Source organism: Mobula hypostoma, chromosome 3 (genome assembly GCF_963921235.1).
Source record: "Mobula hypostoma chromosome 3, sMobHyp1.1, whole genome shotgun sequence".
NCBI classification, from domain to species: domain Eukaryota; kingdom Metazoa; phylum Chordata; class Chondrichthyes; order Myliobatiformes; family Myliobatidae; genus Mobula; species Mobula hypostoma.
The window spans coordinates 228,958,728-228,981,649 of NC_086099.1; the positions used below are offsets into that span (position 1 = coordinate 228,958,728).

General features: G+C 46.6%; 1 protein-coding gene across 3 annotated transcripts in view; it reads right to left on the minus strand.

Annotated features, from left to right (window-relative positions):
• tonsl (tonsoku-like, DNA repair protein) overlaps positions 1-22,922 on the minus strand; it is a 96,958-nt gene that overhangs the window by 17,158 nt on the left and 56,878 nt on the right. For 2 of the 3 annotated variants that reach the window (XM_063042442.1, XM_063042443.1), the window contains 5 exons: positions 20,087-20,219; positions 11,759-12,663; positions 10,961-11,067; positions 5,727-5,883; positions 4,280-4,358 (listed from right to left, as the gene is read on the minus strand). In XM_063042442.1, coding sequence (XP_062898512.1) covers positions 4,280-4,358; positions 5,727-5,883; positions 10,961-11,067; positions 11,759-12,663; positions 20,087-20,219 — 1,381 coding nt within the window. The remainder of the gene's footprint in view (positions 1-4,279; positions 4,359-5,726; positions 5,884-10,960; positions 11,068-11,758; positions 12,664-20,086; positions 20,220-22,922) is intronic. The other variant, XM_063042441.1, reaches the window with a different exon arrangement.

Sequence of the window (22,922 nt, forward strand, 5' to 3'; positions counted from 1 at the left end):
TTCAACAGGGGCTATCTGATTGGTCTACTCTGCTTGAATGAATATTTCTTAACTATGGGTATCAAAAGAGCACGCAACAGTGCCAACTTCTCTTTGCTTCTTCTTTCTGCTACCAGCCTCTGCTCCTGTTACTGTCCATTTTCGATTTTTCTTTGTTCAATCAATGTTTCATAAAACATTTGTGAAGCAACAAACTTTGCGCCTCTTTCCAGGCACTCAAAAGAAAACCTTAGATTAAAAACATCAGAATCCACCTTGCCCAACTTTCCCCCCCCAGTCTCACAGTGGGTGTACAGATCCTGACACCCGGCGGTGCCAGTCTGCTCTCCCTGCAATCCGATGGGCTTCCACCAGTTAGTTGCTGGATCCTTGTCAGTGCGGAGGAACAAAGATCTTGGGATCCACATCCATGTATCCCCCAAAGTCGACGTGCAAGTTGATAGGGATGTTAAGGTGGTGTGTTGGCCTTCATTAGAAACATAAAAAACCTACAGCACAATACAGACCCTTCGGCCCATAAAGCTATGTCGAACATGTCCCTACCTTAGAACTACCGAGGCTGACCCATAGCCCTCTGTTTTTCTATTAGTCAGGGGATTGAGTTCAAGAGCTGCAAGGTAATGCTGTCGTTTTATAAAAAATCTAGATTGACCACACTTGGAGTATTGTATTCAGTTCTGGTAGCCTCATTATGGGAAGGGTGTGGAACCTTCAGAGAGAGTGCAGAGGAGATTTACCATGATACTATCTGAATTAGAAAGCATTTCTTATGAGGATAGGCTGAGTGAGCTAGGGCTCTTCTCTTTGAGAGCAAAGGAGGATGAGAGATGACTTACTAGATGATGAGAGGCACAGACAGAGTGGACAGCCAGAGATATTTTTCCCCAGGAAGGAAATGGCTAATATGAAGGGACATAATTTTAAGATTTTAAGGTGTTTTTCAGGAAGGTATGGGGAGGGGTGTGGCGATGTCAGATTACAACAGGAGATAGAAAAGGCGTGTGAAAAGGGCAATAATAGTTGTGGGAGATGTCAACATGAAGGTCAATTGGGAAAATTAGGTTGACGATGGATCTCAAGAGAGTGAGTTTGTTCCTATTAGATAGCTTTTTAGAGCAGTTTGCTGCTGAGCCAACTAGAGGAACAGCTATACTGGATTGGGTGTTATGTAATAAACTGAAGGTGATGAGGGAGCTTAAGGTAAAAGAACCCTTAGGAGGCAGTGACAACAATACGATTGAGTTCAACTTGAAATTTGATCGGAAGAAAGCAAAGTCTGACATAACAGTATTTCAGTGGAGTAAAGGAAATTACAGTGGTATGAAAGAGGAGTTGGCTAAAGTAAATTGGAAGGAGATGCTGGCAGGCATGACTTCAGAGCAGCAAATGGCTTGAGTTTCTGGGGAAAAAGTGAGGAGGGTGCAGGATAGATGTATTTCAAAAACAAAGAAATACTCACATAGCAAAATAGTACAACCGTGGCTGACAAGGGAAGTCAAAGCTAATGTAAAAGCAAAAGAGAGGGCATACAACAAAGCAAAAATTATCAGGAAGATAGAGGATCGGGAAGCTTTTAAAAAACCTGGGTCTATACTCACTGGAAATTAGAAGGATGAGGGGAGGATTTCAGTGAAACCTTTCAAATGTTGAAAGGCCTAGACAGAGCAGATGTAGAAAGGATGTTTCCCATGGTGGGGGAGTCTAGGACAAGAGGGCACAGCTTCAGTATATTGAGGGCACCATTTAAAACAGCAATGTGAAGAAATTATTTTAGCCAGAGGGTGGTGAATTTGTGGAATGTATTACCAGATGCAGCTGTGGAGGCCAGATCTTTGGGTGTATTTCAGGCAGAGCTTGACAGGTTCTTGATTGGACACAGCATCAAAGGTTACGGGGAGAAGGCCAGGGAGTGGGGCTGGGGTGGAGGGGAGAAAGGATCAACCATGATTGAATGGCGGAGAAAACTTGATGAGCTAAATAGCCTAATTCTGGCTCCTATGTCTTATGGTAATTTTTTTTTAAACATACAGAGAGTGGTGGGGGCATGGAACACGCTGCCAGGGGTGATGTGAGAAGCAGATACATTAGTGACGTTTAAGAGTCTTAGATAGGCACATGGATGATAGAAAACCGGAGGGTTATGTGAGAGGAAAGTGTAAAATTAATCATGGAGCATGTTAAAATTTCAGCACAACATCGCGAGTTAAAAGGCCTGCATTGTTCTATGTTCTACAATACATTAAAGTCATTGAAGCATATCAGATTCTGAGGTAGATGCCAAGGGAGATGTGGAGATGTTCCCACCTGTGGGAGAGTCTCAAATGAGGGAACAGAGTTATAAAATTAAAGGATGAAATTATTTAAAACAGGCATGTGTGGGAACTTCTTGCCTAGTCTCTGGAATTCTCTACACAAAAGCTTGTGTAAACTGGATCATGAAGGGGTCGACTTGAGGTGGAAAGAAATATTTTATACAAATATATACGTTGAGTAGCCACTTTATTATGAACAGGAGTGGACCCCAGTATGATCTTCTGCCACTGTAGCCCATCACCTTCAAGGGTTCGATGTGCTGTGTGTTCAGAGATGCTCTTCCGCACACCACCATGGTAACTTGAGTTACTGTTGCCTTCCTGCCAGCTTGAATCAGCCTGGCCACTCTCCTCTGACCTCCCTCACTACAGAATCCACAGAATTCTGGCTCACTGGATGTTTTTGGTTTCTCACACCATCGTCTGGAAACTCTAGACACTGCTGTGTGTGAAAATCCCAGGAGATCGATAGCTTCTGAGATACTCAAACCACCCCGTCTGGCACCAACAATCACTCCACATTCAAATGCTACACATGCCCTTACACTTCCTCCCTTACCACCATTCAGTGCCCCAAACAGTCCTTCCAGGTGAGGCGACACTTCACCTGTGAGTCGACTGGGGTGATATACTGCGTCCGGTGCTCCCGATGTGGCCTTTTATATATTGGTGAGACCCGACGCAGACTGGGAGACCGCTTTGCTGAACACCTACGCTCTGTCCGCCAGAGAAAGCAGGACCTCCCAGTGGCCACACATTTTAATTCCACATCCCATTCCCATTCTGACATGTCTATCCACGGCCTCCTCTACTGTAAAGATGAAGCCACACTCAGGTTGGAGGAACAACACCTTATATTCTGTCTGGGTAGCCTCCAACCTGATGGCATGAACATCGACTTCTCTAACTTCCGCTAAGGCCCCACCTCCCCCTCGTACCCCATCTGTTACTTATTTTTATGCACACATTCTTTCTCTCACTCTCCTTTTTCTCCCTCTGTCCCTCTGAATATGCCTCTTGCCCATCCTCTGGGTCTCCCCCGCCTCCTTGTCTTTCTTCCCGGACCTCCTGTCCCATGATCCTCTCGTATCCCCTTTTGCCAATCACCTGTCCAGCTCTTGGCTCCATCCCTCCCCTTCCTGTCTTCTCCTATCATTTTGGATCTCCCGCTCCAACTTTCAAATCCCTTACTCACTCTTCCTTCAGTTAGTCCTGACAAAGGGTCTCGGCCTGAAACGTCGACTGCACCTCTTCCTACAGATGCTGCCTGGCCTGCTGCGTTCACCAGCAACTTTGATGTGTGTTGCTTGAATTTCCAGCATCTGCAGAATTCCTGTTGTTTACATTCAAAGTCACTTAGATCACGTTTCTTTGCTATTCTGATACTTGGTCTGACAACAACGGACCCTTTTGACCATGTTGGCATGTTTTTATGCATTGAGTTGCTGGCAATGATCGGCTGATTAGATATTTGCATTAATGAACGGGGTACCTGATAAAGTGGCCTCTGACGACAATGTGAGACCAGAGAGGATTTGAGGTCAGCACAGAAAAGCCATGGTTGAGGCTGAAAGATTTACTCATGCTCTGATCTGGTAGGGGAGTAGTGACGGGCCTGCGGAGGGGCAATGCAGTGACCATGGAGAACTACGGGGTCAGAGGTGGTCCGAATCAGAAACAGGTTTAATATCACTGACATATATTGTTTACAGCAGCAGTACAGAGCAATATATAAAACAAAGTTCTATAGAATTACAAGTATATATATATATATTAATTAAAGAGTGGAGATAACTGCTCACTCTCCATATCGTACTGCTCTGGCTTGCATATCAACTTCGACAGATAGGATGCAAAGTTCATGGTCAACCCCGATCTATGAAAATTATAGTGTTGTTTAACATGTTGCTGTGACCAGTTTGAAGATGGGTAAGTAGTAAAACCATTCTGCTGGTGTCGCCACTTACCCAGTCCCAGGCTCTGGCAGGCTTTCTTGTATCTGTCAGCGAGCGGTGGCATGTCCCAGGACACCACATTAGCCAGCACCTGGAAACCAATCAACGTCAGCAACACGTAGATGTTCAGCTTGTCACTCAGTACTAACAGACTTCTATCCCTGTGCTGACCACAGCACCGTGGGATGCTATGGCAACTGTCATGTGCAGGGACATAGGGAGTTGCAGAGTAGTGGACTCACAGCCACGTCTCTCTCCACCATCAATAGTAGCAACAGGAGGTGCTGCCTCAAGTAGGAAACATCTATCAAAGATCCCACCATCTGGGCCATGACGTCTTCTCACTGCTACAACTGGGCAGGAAGTACAGAAGCTGGGACGGTGTGGAGTGAGCTTCACTCTGTGTCTGACCCCGGGAGTGTGTGATGGGACGGTGTAGAGGGAGTTTCACTCTGTGTCTGACCCCGGGAGTGTGTGATGGGACGGTGTGGAGGGAGTTTCACTCTGTGTCTGACCCCGGGAGTGTGTGATGGGATAGTGTGGAGGGAGTTTCACTCTGTGTCTGACCCCGGGAGTGTATGATGGGACAGTGTGGAGTGAGCTTCACTCTGTGTCCGACCCCGGGAGTGTGTGATGGGACAGTGTGGAGGGAGTTTCACTCTGTGTCTGACCCCGGGAGTGTGTGATAGGACAGTGTGGAGGGAGTTTCACTCTGTGTCTGACCCTGAGAGTGTGTGATGGGACGGTGTGGAGGGAGTTGCACTGTGTCTGACCCCGGGAGTGTGCGATGGGATGTTGTGAAAGGAGATCCATTCAGTTTGATCCCGTGAGTGTGTGATGGGACAATGTGGAGAGAGTTTTACTCTGTGTCTGACCCTGGGAGTGTACGATGGGACGGTGTGGAGGGAGTTTCACTCTGTGTCTGACCCCGGGAGTGTATGATGGGACAGTGTGGAAGGAGTTTCACTCTGTGTCTGACCCCGGGAGTGTGTGATGGGACGGTGTGGAGGAAGCCTCGCTCTGTGTCTGACCCCGGGAGTGTGTGATGGGACAGTGTAGAGGGAGTTTCACTCTGTGTCTGACCCTGGGAGTGTGTGATGGGACGGTGTGGAGGGAGCTTCACTCTGTGTCTGTCCCCGGGAGTGTGTGATGGGACAGTTCGGAGGGAGCTTCGCTATGTGTCTGACCCTAGGAGTGTATGATGGGATGGTGTAGAAGGAGGTTCACCCTGTTTGATCCTGACAGTGTCTAATGAGATGGTGTAGAGTGACCTTTACTCTATCTGATCCCGAGTGTGTGTGATGGGATGATAAGGGGGAAGCTTCACTCTGTCTGACTCAAGGAGTGTGTACAATGGGATGCTGTGGAGAGAGTTTCACTGTGTCTGACTCCACGAGTGTGTGATGGGACAGTATGGAGGGAGCTTCATTCACTCTGTTGAGACAAGACTAGACCATACCTCCTCATTGCTCTGCAGAACATGGATGACGGGATCCTGCAGGTCGAGCAGTGCCCCTTCCTTCTGCAGGGTGAGCTTGGGCAGCAGTCCACAGGCCTGATAGTAGCGCTGGGAGGCCTGGTCCGCCAGCCATGACACTGTGTGTTCCTCAGTGCTGCTGCAGAGGAGAGAGGGGAGGCAGGTTACACTCCTGTCCACAGGGGTCTGACTGCAGCGGGGGGGGGGGGGCAGGTTACACTCCTGTCCACAGGGGTCTGACTGCAAGTTCTACACTTTCCACAGGGCAGCCACTCTTACTGCTCCGCCTTCAGAGTGTGATCCGCACCCCACCCCCCACCCCGACTGCCCCAGCAGACAGAACCCCGTGCCACTGACTGTATCCCAACCAGAGTAACAGCCATGTATCCCAACCCAGAGTAACAGCCATGTATCCCAACCCAGAGTAACAGCCATGTATCCCAACCAGAGTAACAGCCATGTATCCCAACCAGAGTAACAGCCATGTATCCCAACCCAGAGTAACAGCCATGTATCCCAACCCAGAGTAACAGCCATGTATCCCAACCAGAGTAACAGCCATGTATCCCAACCCAGAGTAACAGCCATGTATCCCAACCAGAGTAACAGCCATGTATCCCAACCAGAGTAACAGCCATGTATCCCAACCCAGAGTAACAGCCATGTATCCCAACCCAGAGTAACAGCCATGTATCCCAACCAGAGTAACAGCCATGTATCCCAACCAGAGTAACAGCCATGTATCCCAACCCAGAGTAACAGCCATGTATCCCAACCAGAGTAACAGCCATGTATCCCAACCCAGAGTAACAGCCATGTATCCCAACCCAGAGTAACAGCCATGTATCCCAACCCAGAGTAACAGCCATGTATCCCAACCCAGAGTAACAGCCATGTATCCCAACTCTCTGCTTTCTATTAGTTAACCAATCCTCTATCCGTGCTAATACATCACCCCAACTCTAGGCATCCTTATCTTATGGATAAGTCTTTTATGTGGCACCTTATCGAACACCTTCTGGAAATCCAAGTAAATAATGTCCATCTGTTCCCCTCTATCCACTGCACTCATTATATCCTCAAAGAACTCCAGTAAGTTTGTCAAACAGGACCTGCCTTAGCTGAATCTATGCTGTGTCTGCCTTATGGATCCATGTCTTTCCAGATACCTCATTATTTCTTCTTCAATGATTGCTTCAAGCATTTTCCCAACTACAGATGTTAAACTAATTAGCCTATAGTTACAAACAAGAGAAAATATGCAGATGCTGGAAGTCCAAGCAACACACAAAATACTGGAGGAACTCAGCAGGCCAGGTAGCATCTATGGGGAAAAAAGTACAGTCAACATTTCGAGCCTATAGTTACCTGCCTTTTGCCTACATCCTTTTTTAAACAGTGGCATGACATTTGCCTTCTTCCATTTCGCCAGGATCTGCCCTGAGTCCTGAGAATTTTAATAAATTATCTCTAAAGCCCCTACTATAACCTCTGACATTTCTTTCGGTACCCTGGGATGTATTCGATCAGGACTAGGGGATTTGTCTATCTTTAGACCCACAAGTTTGCTCAGCACTACCTCTTTGTAGGGATGGAACTGGACTCTCTGACGGTGATGTCTGAAAAGAGGATGCTGTCCAAGTTGCATGCCATCTTGGACAATGTCTCCCATCCACTACATGATGTACTGGGTGGGCACAGGAGTACATTCAGCCAGAGACTCATTCCTCCGAGATGCAGCACAGAGCGTCATAGGAAGTCATTCCTGCCTGTGGCCATCAAGCTTTACAACTCCTCCCTTGGAGAGTCAGACACCCTGAGCCAATAGGCTGGTCCTGGACTTATTTCATAATTTCCTGGCATAATTTACATATTACTATTTAACTATTTATGGTTCTATTACTATTTATTATTTATGGTGCAACTGTAATGAAAACCAATTTCCCCCGGGATCAATAAAGTATTACTATGACTATTTAGTAATAGCTGTTGTATGGAGGTCCTCACCTCCCATTGCATCCGTAACATCTCTCATTGGCATTTTAGACATGTACTCCACCGTGAAGACCGACACAGAATAGTCAGTCAAAGCCTTGGCCATTTCCTCATTACCCAATATCAATTCCCCCTTCTCGTCCTCCAAGGGACCCAAGTCCTCTTTAGCCACCCTTCTCCATTTCATGTAATTATAAAAACTTTTTCTATCCATTTTTATATTTTGTGCTAGTTTATTTTCATAATCTACATTTGTATCTTCCCTTTCTTTATTGCTCACTTAGTGGTACTTCGTTGCTTTTTAAAATTTTCCCAATCTTCCAGTTCCCACTACTCTTGGCAACTTTGTACACACGAGCTTTTAGTTTGATGCCTTCTTTTATTTCCATAGTTATCCAAGGCTGGCTCTCCCCACCCTTACTGTCCTTACTTTTAACTGGAATATACTTTTGCTGAGCACTGTGAAAAATCTCTTTGAAAGTCTTCCACTGTTCCTCAACTGTCCCACGATATAGCCTGTGTTCCTAGTCTCCTCGCTCATCCCATTGTAGTCTCCATTATTTAGGCATAATACACTGGTTTTAGATTGAACTACTGCACCCTCCATTTGTATGAGAAACTCAATCATACTGTGATCACTGTTTTCAAGAGGATCCCTAAACACAAGATCACTAATTGTACCTGTCTCATTATACAGACCAGATCCAAGATAGCATGTTCCCTTGTAGGTTCAGTAACATGCCGTTCAAGAAAGCTATCACATATGCATTCTATGAAGACTTCCTCAGGACTGCCTTGCCCAACTTGATTCACCCAATCTATGTGCAAGTTAAAGCCCATACAATAACCGCTGTTCCATTCTTACATGCCTCAAATATTTCTTGATTTATTCCCTGTGCCATTAAATGTAATTAAATGGCCTGCAGACAACTCCCATTAGTGATTTTTTTGCTTTGCTATTCCTAATCTCTACCTAGATAAATTCAACATTCTGCTCCTTAGATCCTATATTGTCTCTCTCTCTACACGAGGCTGCTTTACGAGCTATGAACCCATGGTATTACAGGAAAGTTTCTAACATGGATAAAGCAGTGGCTGATTGGCAGAAGGCAAGGAGTGGGAATAAAAGGAGTCTTTTCTGACTAGCTGCCGATGACTAGTGGAGTTCCACAGGGGTCTGTGTTGGGACAATTCTTTTTATGTTCATGTCAATGATCTGGATGATGGAACTGATGGCCTTGTAGCAAAGTTTGCAGATGATGTGAAGATAGGTGGAAGGGCAGGTAGTTTTGAGGAAAAAGGGAGGTTATAGAAGGGCAGATTAGGAGAATGGGCAAAGAAGTGGCAGATGGAATACAATGTCAGTAAGTGTATGGTCTTGCACTTTGATAGAAGAAATGAAAGGGTTAACTATTTTTTAAATGGAGAGAAAAGACAAAAATCTGAGGCACATAGGGATTTGGGAGTCCTTGTGCAGGATTCCCCAATGATTAATTTGCAGGTCGAGTCTTTGGTCTTATGGAATCTGACAGGACGGAGAGTGGACCATGGGAGAAAGGGAAGGAGGAGAGGCACAGAGGGAGTTGATAGCAGGTGAAAAGTAGTAAGAGGCCAGAGTGGGGACAGAAGACAGAAGGGGGCGGGGGAGATTTAACAAGAATCTAGAGGGGCAGCTTTAAATAAAAATACAAAGGGTGGTCGGTATTTGGAAACAGCTGCCAGAGAAGTGGTTGAGACAGGTACAATACAACTTTGAAAATGCAGTTGGACGGGTACATGGATGGGAAAGGTATGGATCAAATGCAGGTAAACGGGACTAGTTTGCATGGGGCATCTTGGTCGGCATGGAGCAGTTGGGCCGAAGGAACTATTTCTGTGCTGAATGACACTGTCAGTGCCTAGCCCACTGCCTTTATGCTGCCTGGATGCAAACTGACCGAGAGATGGTTTGCAGTCTGTCTGACTTGTTTCCAGATTTAGAATGCAGCATCAGAAGCAGTGACCTGCCCAACATATTCACCAGGACACAGCCGAACTTCCATCTCAGCTCTCTCTTCCTAGCTTTCACAACCCCCCTGGGAGTGAGATCCCCATTCACCATCCTATCCAATCCCCTTGGGGACGAGTTCCCCATTCACCCTCTCCCCAATCCTCCAGAACAGAGTTCCCAACTCACCCCTGGGTTGAGCCCACTAGGGAAAGGCAATTTTGGATTCAGTGTTGTCTAATGAATCAGATTTGATTAGGGAGCTTAAGATAAAGGAACCCTTAGAAGATAGTGATCATAATATGATAGAATTCACCCCGCAATTTGAGAGGGAGATGCAAATATTGGTCCCACTCTCCTTCCCAATCCACTGGCACTGAGTTCCTCATTCCCTCCCTCCCTGCCCCTTTTCCCGGGAGATTGCTCCAAGCTGCAGTCTGTTAATTGACTGTCAGTGTCCAGTTTGAGTGACTATAAGACCGTAAAACATAGAATTAGGCTATTTGGCCCATCGAGTGTGCTCTGCCATTCCATTATGGTTGATTTATTATCTGTCTCAACCCCATTCTCCTGCCTCCTCTAGTAACCTTTGATACTGCGATTGATCAAGAACCTATCAATCTCTGCTTTAAATATGCTCAATGACTTGGGCTCCACAGCCATCTATGGCAATGAAATTCAGATTCACTACACTCTGGCTAAAGAAATTCCTCCTCATCTCCGTTTTAAATGGACGCCCCTCTATTGTGAGGCTGTGCCCTATGATCCTAGACTCCCCCACTATAGGAAACATCCTCTTCACATCCACTCTATTTAGATGTTTCAATAGTCCTCAAGAAGGGGCTCGGCCTAAAACGTTGATTGCTTACTCTCTACCATTGATGCTGCCTGGCCTGCTGAGTTCCTCCAGCATTTTGTGTTAGATTTCCAGCATCAGTAGATTTTCTTGTCTTTGTGATCCATTCAATATTCAACAGGTTTCAATGAGATACCCCCCTCATTCTTCTAAACTCCAGGAAATACATGCCCAGAGCCATCAAACGCACATTTGTCAGCCCTTTCTTTCCTGGAATCATTCTCACGGCCCCCCTCGAATTCTTGCTTCTGAGGTAAGAGGCACCAAAACTGCTCACGATACTCCAGTGTGGTCTGATCAGTGCTCAGCATTCCCTTCTTGCTCTTATATGCCAGATCCTCTCAGTAACCCTCCACAAGCAATGACCCGCGGACATACCTGTGTGGCACAGGGATCAGGAAAGTGCACTCTTGAACCTTGACCCTGACCCTGATGGATGGAACCACTGCAGTGTTCACAGGCTGTGTCATCGACGGAGCTGAACTCTAGGGCGACACCAAGATCGGATGGTGAATTAACAGGGCACATTGGATGGTTAGCAACTACTGACTTAGTAACTAAACTCTGTCACGGACGGTCCCGAGGAGGCTGCAAAAGGAGGAGAGTTGGCCATGGGGTTAGCAACCCCATTCCATCAGAACCCAGAGACACAGAAACACCGGAAGAAGCTCATCCCTGGGTGAGGAAGGATCTTCCACAGGCTACATCTTGAAAGACCAGTGAGCTCTGGCGAGCTGCTGTTGGCAGCCTATGCCCCAGTGGCCATGGTTAGCTTGAGAAGACGACTTTTAACTACTCAGTAAAGAGGGAAGATTGAACAGTTAGTGACTGGAGATTGAATTACTGGGACAGATCACTGTCACAGAAAATCATGAACATGAGATTCTGCAGTCGGTGGAAATCCAGAGCAACACACCCAAAATCCTGGAGGAACTCAGCAGGTCAGGCAGCATTAATGGAAATGAACAGACAGTTGATGTTTCACACAGAGACCCTTCTTCAAGACAGTGATGGAGGAGAGTTGACCTTGTTTTGAGCCACAGGGTGCAGAGGCTGGAGGGAGGGGCCATACAGACAGAGAGAGGGAGGGGTGGATAGGTGTACAGAGAAAGGAAGGGATGGATGGAGGGAGGGTGGCACAGATGGAAGGAGAGGATAAAGAGAGCATTGTGTTACCGAGTTGTAAGGGGCTGCTACTGGAGTGCCGAGCTCAGGGATACGGTCGGTGGACATGCTGGTGGTATCTCCTCCGATGCCGGCGATTCTCCCTGTCCTCCCGACCACTGTCCTTTCCACGATCTGGGTCATCCGCACCTGCCGTGGCCTCTTCCTCTGCGGGGCAGGACCGCCACGGGATCTGGGGGCTGCAGGCGCCGACTTGACAGGGGAACCCCTAAAGAGCTCGTCCTCGCTGGCAGAGTCCAACTCTGCCGGGGTGATGTCTGGGGACACCCCTCCGTGTTCCCGCGGCCTCTTCCTCCGCCGGCGGTCACCTAGATCGTCCTCCAGCCAGTCATCACCCGGGTACTCTGCATCGGGGACCAGTGCGGGTCTGGGTGGCGGGATGGCGGACACCTGAGGGGGGTCCGCTACGGCCTGGGACAGCAGGCGGAACTTGGCACTCCCCAGCCCCCGCATTGCTGCCTGGTAGGTGGAGGCTGCAGGGCTGGAGTCGCCCGATACCCTCCCCAGCTCGGGGCCGGACGCGCCATGACCACCGGCAACTCCAAGGTCACACAGGGATGTGGGAACCACTTCTCTCCGTGGCTTCCTCACTGGGTGGAACCGATCCATAGGGACCTCCTCCTCCCCCTCCCCTTCTGATAGCACCTCTCTAATGTCTGAGCGTCCCATTCTTCTCTGGGAGGGTAGCTGGGTGCTGCATGCAGTGTGAAGTAGGGGTTCGTGGGCTCCTCTATGCCGGTGCCCCTGGGTGTTGTGGCTTTGAGTCAGGGTTACCCTCCCTGCCCTCCATTTGCCGGTGTCCGGGGCAGTGTCCTGTGAGGCAGACAACGTGCTCTTCTGAGAACTCTCCGAGTCAAACAGGTCGCTCTCTCCGAAACACTGGCCAAGCTGGGGACCTGCATGGGAGCACAACAGCAGGTTAGACCTCACAAAGGGGGACAGGGTGAAACTCTCTCCATACTGTCCCATCACACATTCTGGGATCAGTCACAGAGAGAAGCTCCTTCTACACTGTCCCATCACACACTCCCAATATCAGACAGAGTATAACTCCCTCACACTGTCCCATCATACACTCCCAGGTCAGAGACAGCAGGAATTTAGAAGGTCCCAACAGCGAAGAAATGAGTAAATAAAATAATCTAACTGACCCCCTCAATCTTAGACCTCCCTTCAGTGAGCTGGTTCCAAATTTGAAACCATTCATGCAAAAAGCCTGAGAGAACGTATCCACCAGACTTAAGGACAACTTCTATCTCAGTTCTTTTTATGCTATATGTCAATGATTTGGATGATGGAATTGATGGCTTTGTTGCAAAGTTTGCAGACAATATGAAGATAGGTGGAGGGGCAGGTAGTTTTGAGGAAGTAGAGAGGCTACAGAAGGACTTACTGTAGATAAATTATGAGAATGGGCAAAAAGTGGCGGCAGATTGTATATAGTGTTGGGAAATGTATGGTCATGCACTTCAGCAGAAAGAAATGAAAGCTTGACTATTTTCTAAATGGAGAGAAAACACAAAAATTGGAGGAGCAAAGGAACTTGGGAGTCCTTGTGCAGGATTCCCTAAACGTTAATTTGCAAGTTGGGTCTGTGGTGAGGGAAGCAAAAGTGACGGAGGATGAGAGGTGACCTGATAGAGGTGGATAAGATGATGAGAGGCATTGATTGGGTGGATAGTCAGAGGCTTTTCCCCAGGGCTGAAATGGCTAACAAGAGGGGGCATAATTTTAAGGTGCTTGGAAACAGGTACAAGGGGGATGTCAGCGGTGAGTTTTTCACACAAAGTGGAGGGTGTGTGGAATGCATTGCCAGTGATGGCGGTAGCCTCTTAAGAGAGTCTCAGACAGTATTCCTTTCAAGAGGACTAAAACATAAAAACAACGATGCAATGTTGAGACTTTATAAAGCAATGGTGAGGCCTCACTTGGAGTATTGTGAGCAGCTGAAACTGGAGAGGGTTCAAAGGAGGTTCACGAAAATCATTCCAGGATTAAATGGCTTGTCATATGAAGAGTGTCTGATGGCTCTGGGCTTTCATTCACTTGAATTCAGAAGAATGAGGGTTGACCTAATTGGAACCTTTCGAATGGTGAAAGACCTTTACAGAGTGAATGTGGAGAGAATGTTTCCTGTGGTGAGAGAGTCTAAGACTAGAGAACACAACTTCAGGATAGAGGGACATCATTTTAGAATGGAGATGAAGAATTTCTTCAGCCAAAGAGTGGTGAACCTGTGGAATTCGTTGCCACAGGTAGCTGTGGATGTCAACTCTTTATGAATACTTATGGAAGAGATTGGTAGATTCTTGATTGGTCAGGGCATGAAGGGATATGGGGGAAAGGCAGGAGATTGAAGTTGAGAGTGAAAATGGATCAGCCATGATGAAATGGCGGAGCAGACTTAATGAGTCAAATAGCCCAATTCTGCTCTGATATCTTATGGTCTAATAAAACTACTGAACTGTCCTCTGGTACAACAAAAGACTCTTGACCTCAAGTGAAGTAACAGAACACAGATTATGGAAATCTACAGCACGTTACAGGCCCTTCGGCCCACAATGTTGTGCCAACCACGTAACCTACTTTTGAAACTACCTAGAATTTCCTTACCGTATAGCCTTTTATTTTTCCAAGTTCCATGTATCCCTCTAAGAGTCTCTTAGAAGACCCTATTGTATCTGCCTCTACCACTGGTGCTGGCAGTGCATTCCACGCACTTACCACTCTCTTTGTGAAAAACTTACCTCTGACATCCCCCTTGTACCTACTTCCAAGCACCTTAAAACTGTGCCCCCCATGTTAGCCATTTCAGCCCTGGGAAAAAGCCTCTGCCTATCCACCCGATCAATGTCTCTCATCATCTTATACACCTCTATCAGGTCACCTCTCATTCTCTGTCACGCCAAGGAGAGAAGGCCAAGTTCACTCAACCTATTCTCATAAGGCATGATCTCCAATCCAGGCAACATCCTTGTAAATCCCCTCTGCACTCTCTCAATAGTTATCCACATCCTTCCTGTAGTGAGGTGACCAGAACTGAACACAGTGCTCCAAGTGGGGTCTAACTAAGGTCTTATACAGCTGTAACATTACCTCACGGCTCTTGAACTCAACTCAGGTTGATGAAGGCCAACACATCGTATGCCTTCTTAACAAGACTGTTAACCCGCGTAGCAGCCGTGAATACTCTTATGGACACAGACTCCAAGAACTCGCTGATTCTCCACACTGCCAAGAGTCTTAACATTATTATATTTTGACCTACCAAAGTATACCACTTCACACTTAACTGGGTTGAACTCCATCTGTCACTTCTCAGCCCAGTACTGCATCGTATCGATGACACGCTGAAACCTCTGACAGCCCTCGAGACTGTCAACAACACCCCCAACTGTGTCATCAGCACACTTACTAACTTCTTCATCCAGGTCATTTATAAAAATCACAAAGAGGAGAGGTCCCAAAACAGATTCCCTGAGGCACACCACTGGTCACCATTCTCTATGCAGAATATGAACCATCTACAACTACTCTTTGCCTTCTGTGGGCAAGTCAATTCTGGATCGACAAAGCAAGATCTCCTTGGATCCCGTGCCTCCTTACTTTGTGAATGAGCCTTGCATGGGGAACCTTATCAAATGCCTTACTGAAATCTATGTACACTACATCTACTGCTCTACCTTCATCAATGTGTTTTTGTTACATCCTCAAAGAATTCACTCAGGTTCGCAAGGCATGACCTCTCCTTGACAAATCCATGCTGACTATCCCTAATCAGATTATGTCTCTCCAAATGCTCATAAACCCTGCCTCTCAGGATTGCTGCCTGTGCCATGTGACAGTGAAGATAGGAATAAAACGAGCTGGCAGATAAATGTGCGGCTGAAGAATTGGAGTGGGGGACAGTGATACAGATTTCTGGATCATTGGGACCTCTTCTGGGGCAGGTGTGATCTGTGTAAAAGGGACGGGTTGCATTTGAATCCCAGGGGGACCAATATCCTTGTGCGCAGGGTTACGAGAGCTGTTGGGAGTGGTTTAAACAAACATGGCAGGGGGATGTAAACCAGTATGTTAGAGCTGAGGATGAGCCAGCAAGGTTACAAGTAACATGAATGTAAGGAAGGACAAGCCAATGATTTGGCACAAATGCAGACAGTGCAAAGAGTTAAATTGTACCACAGAGGCAAAATTCAAAAGGGCGAAGAATGCAGACTGAAGGTGTTGTATTTAAATGCGCGTAGCATTCGGAATAAGGTGGACGAACTCGTGGCACAATTAGAGATTGGTCTAATTCTGGGCATCACTGAGTCGTGGTTGAAAGAAGGCCATAGTTGGGACCTTAAAAATCAAAGGATATACTTTGTATTGAAAACACTGGAAGGCATTGCGGTGGTGTGGCTCTGTTGGTAAGAGATGGAATTACATCTTTAGAAAACTGTAACATAGGGTCAGAGAATGTTGAATTTTTGTGTGTGGAGTTAAGAAACTGCAAGGGTGAAATTACCATTATGGGAATCACATATAGGCCTCCAAATAGTAGCCAAGATGTGGGGTTGAGATTGCAAAGGGAACTGGAAAAGGCATGTAATAAGGGTAATGTCACAATTGTAATGGGGGACTTCAACATGCAAGAGGATTGGGAAAATCAGGTTCATGCCAGATCACAACAGAATGTTGAATGCCAACGAGATGGCTTTTCAGAGCAGCTTGTGCTTGAGCCTACTTGGGAAAGGCCATCTTAGATTGGCTAATGTGTAATAACCCAGATCTCATTAGGGAGTTTAAAGTAAAGGAACCCTTAGGAGTTACTGATCATATGATTGAAGGTATACTGCAATTTGAGAGGGAGAAGCACAAGTCACATGTATCAGTATTATAATGGAATAAAGGGAATTACAGATGCATGAGAGAGGAGCTTGCCCAGGTGGATTGGAAGAGGATACTAGCAGGGATGATAACGCAGCAGAGGTGGCTGAAGTTTCTGGGAATAGTTCACAAGGCACAGGATAGATATGTCCTGGAGAAGTAGTTCTCAAATGGCAGGGATAGGCAACCATGGCTGACAAGGAAAGTTAAGGACTGCATAACAGCCAAGGAAACAGCATATAAGGTAGCAAAAGTGTGTGGGAAGTTGGATGATTGAGAAGATTTAAAATCCAACAAAAGGCAACTAAAAAAGTTATAAGAGAAAAGATGAAATATGAGGGCAAACCACCCAATAATATAAAGCAGGATACCAAAAGTTTTTTCTGTTGTATAGAGATTAAAAGAAAGGGAGGTGAGAGTTGATATTGGACCACTGGAAAATGATGCTGGTGTGGTAGTAATAGGGAGCAAAGAAATGGCAGATTAACTTAATGAGTACTTTGCATCAATCTTCACTGTGGAAGATACTAGCAGTGTGCCAAAGGTCCGTGACTGTCAGGGAGCTGGAGTGAGTACCATTACTACGACAAAGGAAAAAGTGTTAGGCAAACTCAAAGGTTTTAAGGTGGATAAGTCACCTGGGCCAGATGGACTACATCCCAGAGTACTGAGAGAGGTTGCTGAAGAGATAACGAATGCATTGGTCATGATCTTTCAAAAATCACTTGATTCTGGCATGGTCCCGGAGGACTGGAAGATTGCAAATGTCACTCCACTCTTTAAGAAGGGAGGAAGGCAAAAGAAAGGAAATTATAGGTTAGTTAGCCAAACCTCAGCAGTTGGGAAAGTGCTGGAGTCTACTGTAAAGGATGAGGTTTCGAGGTACTTAGAGACTAATGATAAAATAAGTCAAGGTCAGCATGGATTCTGTAAAGGGGAATCTTGCCTGACAAATCTATTTGATTTCTTAGAAGAAGTAACTAGCAGGGTGGACAAAGCAGAAGCAGAGGATGTCATTTACTTGGTTTTTCAGAAACAGTTGATAAGGCCACACATGAGGCTGCTTAACAAGATGAAATCTTATGGTGTTATAGGAAAGATACTGGCATAGATAGCGAAATGGCTGACAGGCAGGAGGCAGTGAGTGGGAATAAAAGGGGCCTTTTCTGGTTGGCTGCCAGTGACCAGTGGTGTCCCCCAGGGGTCAGTATTGGGACCGCTGCTTTTCACATTGTTTGTGAATGATTAATATAATGGAACTGATGGCTTTGTGGCAAAGTTTGCAGATAATGCGAAGATAGATGGAGGGGTAGATAGTGCTGAGGAAGCAATGTGATTGCAGAAGGACTTAGGTGTCCAGAAGCATCAATAGATATATGTACACAGGAAGATAAATTGGAAGAACGGCCAAAAAAGTGGCAGATGGAACACTGTCACAAACACGAGGAAATCTGCAGATGCTGGAATTTCAAGCAACACACACAAAAGTTGCTGGGGAACACTGCTGCGTTCACCAGTGACTTTTGTGTGAGATGGAACATTGTGTTGGGAAATGTAAGATAATGCATTTTGGTAAAAGGAACAAAAAAGTGCAGACTATTATCCAAATGGAGAAAAGGTTCAAATATCAGATTTGCAGAGGGACTTGAGTCCTCATGCAAGACTCCCAGAAGGTTAATTTACAAGGTTGAGTCTGTGGTAAAGACGACAAATACAAGGTTGGCATTCATTGCAAGGGGAGTAGAATAAAAAAACAAAATAATGCTGAGGTTTTATAAGACACTGGTCAGGCCACACTTGGAGTATTGTCAACAGTTTGGGGCCCCTTATCTCAGAAAAGATGAATTGTCATTGGAGAGAGTCCAGAGGACGCTCACAAGAATGATTCCGGGAATGAAGGGGTTAACATATGAGGAGCGTTTGGCAGCTTTGGGCCTGTATTCACTGGAATTTAGAAGAATGCGTGGGGATCTCATTGAAACCTACTGAATGTTGAAGGGACTAGATCGGGTGGATGTAGAGAGGATGTTTCCTATGGTGGGGTATCCAGAACAACCTCAGAAATTGGGGGATGATCCTTTAGAACAGAGGTAAGGAGGAATTTCTTTTTTTAAGCTAGCGAGCAGCGAATCTGTGGAATGCTCTGCACAGACTGCAGTGGAGGCCAAGGCCATGGGTAGGTTTAAAGTGACAATTGATAGTGTCCTGATTGGTCAGAGCATTAAAAGTTATGGTGAGAAGGCAGGTGTATGGGGTTGTGTGGGATCCGGGATCAGTCATGAAGGAATGGCAGAACAGACTTGACAGGCTGAATGGTCTAATTCTGCTCCTATGGCTTACCTCATGTTGTGTAGACCATAGCATTACCTCATGGTTCTTGAACTCAATCCCCCGACTAGTAAAGGTCAACACACCACGCACTTTTGCACAGCAATTTTTGAGGGACCTATGGATGTGGACCTCAAGGTCTATCTGTTGCTCCACACGGCTAAGAATCCTGCCATGTACTCTGACTTCAAGTTCTCCCTTCCAAAGTGAATCATTTCAAACTTTCTGGATTGAACTCCATCTGCCACTTTTCAGACCAGCTCTGCAGCCTGTCTGTCCCATGGTAATCTATGATAACCTTCTATGCTATCCATATCTCCACCAACCTTCATGTCACGTGAGACTACAGGGTAACTTGCAGGCTGAGTCGGTGGTTAGGAAGGCAAATGCAATGCTACCATTCTCTTCTAAAGGACTAGAATATAAAAGCAAGGAAGTAATATCGAGGCTTTGTAAGGCATTGGTCAGACTGCACTTGGCGTGTTGTGAACAGTTATAGCCCCTTATCTAAGAAAAGATGTGCTGGCATTGGAGAGGGTCTAGAGGAGGTTCATGATTCCAGGAATGAAAGGGTTAGTGAGAGCATTTGATAGCTCTGGGCCTGTACTCACTGAAACTTAGAAGAATGTGGGGGAAACCTGGAACTGAAACCTGTCAATATTGAAAGATCTAGATAGAGTGGATGTGGAGAGAATATTTTATTTTGTGGGCGAGTCTTGGACCAGAGGGCACAGCCTCAGAATAGAAGGACTTCTCTTTGGAACAAAGATGAGGAGGAATTTCTTTAGCCTGAGGGTGGTGAATCTCTGGAAATCATTGCCACAGATGGCTAAGGAGGCCAAGTCACTGGGTATAAAGTGGAGGTTGACAGGTTCTTGATTAGTCATGGCAAAGGTTATGGTGAGAAGCAGGAGAATGGGGCTGAGAGGGATAATAAATCAGGCATGATGGAATAGTGGTGCAGACCTGATGGGCCAAATAACGTAATTGTGCTCCTATGTCTTATGTTTTATAATAAAACTTTTTCACTGATGCCCATGAACGAGCAGTACCCACGCCAGTGTGATGGAGGCGTCCCTGGCCGGGACTGGAGTTGGATGAATTGCGGTATGGACTTACGGTGAGGCTCGCCTCGGGCCAGGGTGCTCATCAGCAGCTTCTCCAGATGTCTGCACTGCAGCCTCGTATCATGGTCGAGGTCCATGCGATAGTCGCGCTCCCACTTTCGCAGGCTCTCCAGGGGAGTCTGACCCTGAGGATCAAAGAGAACAGCACCCAGTAAGATGCACTCACCCGCGGGAGAGTCAGAGACTCTGGAGGTGAATGCAATACTACAATCATTGCAATCCTGTAAATACTTCCACAGTAACGTCAGCACGACACTACAGCTCGGGTGTTCCGGAGTTCAATTCCGGTGGCACCTGTAAGGAGTTTGTACGTTCTTCCCTTAGAATGCCTGGGTTTCCTCCCATATTCCAAAGTAGTACCGGTTAGCAGGTCAATTGGTCATTGTAAATCATCCTGTGAACAGGTGGTTGCTGGGCGGTGCAGCTCGTTAGGCCGGAAGGTGCTGCTTCACGTTGTACCTCCAAACAAATAAAACAATTGACGGCCAGGCTGCACTTGGAGTACAGTGCCCATTCCAGCAAGGACGTGGGAGTTTTGGAGAGGGTGCAGAAGAGGTTCACCAGGATGCCGCCCGGATTAGAGGGTATGTGCTCCAAGTACAGGCTGGACAAGTGCTGTTTCCTCTGGAACGAAGGCTGTGTGGAAACCTGATAGAAATTGATGAGAGGCATAGATAGGGTAGACAGTCAGAGGATTTTCTCACAGTGTAGCAAACTCAACTACGAGAGGGAATGTATTGACAAGTGAGAGCCTTGCCTTGCCTTGCACCCTAAACTCCTGAAGGAGTTGTTGGGGCGCTGTCATGACAAGCTTTGCACCAGTCTGTTCCATCTGTCGCGGTTGTGTGCCAGAGCCTGGGTCACCGCAATTGTTTTCCCCGTCCGTTCTTTAATGTTGTTCATCCATCTTTTCCTCGGTCTACCCCTCCTTCTTTTCCCCTCCAGTTTCTTGTAGAACGGTCTTTGCAAGGCCACTGGATCTTATTACGTGGCCGTACCATCTCAGCTTTCTTTCCTTCACCGTTGAGAAGGTCTTCATGGGGGCCAATGTGGTGCTGATGGTCTTACGGACCTGCTCGTTTGTGGTCCAAGTATGAGATGCCCAAGATGTTGCGATAGCATCTCATTCCCAATGCCTGTATCTTCCTCTGTAGCTCTGCTGTGAGGGTCCGTGTCTCACATACGTACAGGAAGATGGAGAATACCAATGCACACAGGAGTCTGATCTTGTACTTCATGGTGATGTTGCAGTCCCTCCATATTGTCTTGAGTTTGGATAGTGCAGTCATTGTCTGTGCTGTTCTTGCCAGGACTTCTGGTCTTGATCCTTCATCACTGATGATTGCTCCCAGGTATTTGAACTGCTGCACTATCTCAAGTTTCTGATCGTGGACTGAGATGTCTGTTGTGATGGCATCGTTGGCATTTGCCATGAGCTTGGTTTTCTCAGCACTTAGTTCCATTCCAAACCTTGTGGAGGCTCTTTCAAGATGGCTGACCAGTTTGGCCAGGTCGTCCTCTTTTCCTACAAGTCCATCAATGTCATCAGCAAATCTTAGGCTTGTGATGTTCCTCACTCCGATGCTGACTCTGCCCACATGATCTTCAAGGGCAACACTCATGATCCGTTCCAGGAAGACGTTGAAGAGAGTGGGGGAGAGGGGGCAGCCCTGACGGACTCCTGCAGAGGTATGGAACCACTTCCCGATGGTGCCCTGAGCGAGTATTGCACTGGTTGCCTTGGCATAAAGCTGATGGATTGTACGAATCAGCTTCTGCCCCATGTTGAATTTCTTCATGGTGGCCCATAAGGCATCACGCTACTCTGTCAAACGCCTTCTTGAAGTCTATGAAGACGTGGTAGAACTCTCTCTGGTGCTGAAGGTGTTCCTCACAGAGGGTGCGGAGGTTGAAAATCTGTTCATTGGTGCTTCTGCCCTTACGGAAGCCTGCTTGTTCCTCGGCAAAGATGTCTTCTGCCTGAGGTCTCAGTCTGTTCAAGATGATTCTGAGCATTACCTTGCTTACGTGGCTGATCAAACTAATTCTGGCAAAATTGGAGATTGCCTCTCTTGGGAAGCACAGTGATCAGCGACTCTGAGTCCAAGGTGTCGGCCATTCACCTGTCTGCCAGATCTCATTGCAGATGGTGGTAAGCATGTCTATCGTGGCCTTTCCTCCATGCTTCAGCAGTTCAGCAGGGATGTTGTCAACTCCTGTTGACTTCCCACACTTCAGTGATCGTATTGCAGCTTCAACTTCTTCATGCATGGTTGGATAGTCATCCTCATCGAAGATTCCTGCACATTCAGCACGCTTGGATCCCCTTTGTTCTGGGAGTTGTATAGTTCTGAACAGTACTCTGTCCACCTTTCCATTGTTTCCTTTCCTTTTGTGAGACTTTTGCCATTTTTGTCTTGGATGGTGTTCACTTTGGCTTGTTTTTCTTTGGTAAGATCTTTCGCCAGTTGGAATGTCTTCTTTGTGTTGTTGGAGAGGCTGTCTTCAATGTCCGCACATTGTTCGGCTATCCATCTTTGCTTCCTTCATTTTCCTCCTGATTTCCTTGTTGATTTTCCTGTATTCTGTTCTTCCCTCTGCTGCGTTTTTCCTTCTTGTGTCACACATATCCAGTATCTTGTTAGTGACCCCTGGTTTAGACTTACAGCGAGTTTGCCCCAGAATCTTGCTTGCTGTTTCCATCATCACTGTGTCAAGGTTATTTGTAGTGGTCTCCAAGTCTTCATCAAGGAGGAGTATTGGTGCAAACTTCCCCCCAGTTGCTGCCTGAAATTCTTCAGAGATGGCGGGGTCTTTCAGTTTTTCAG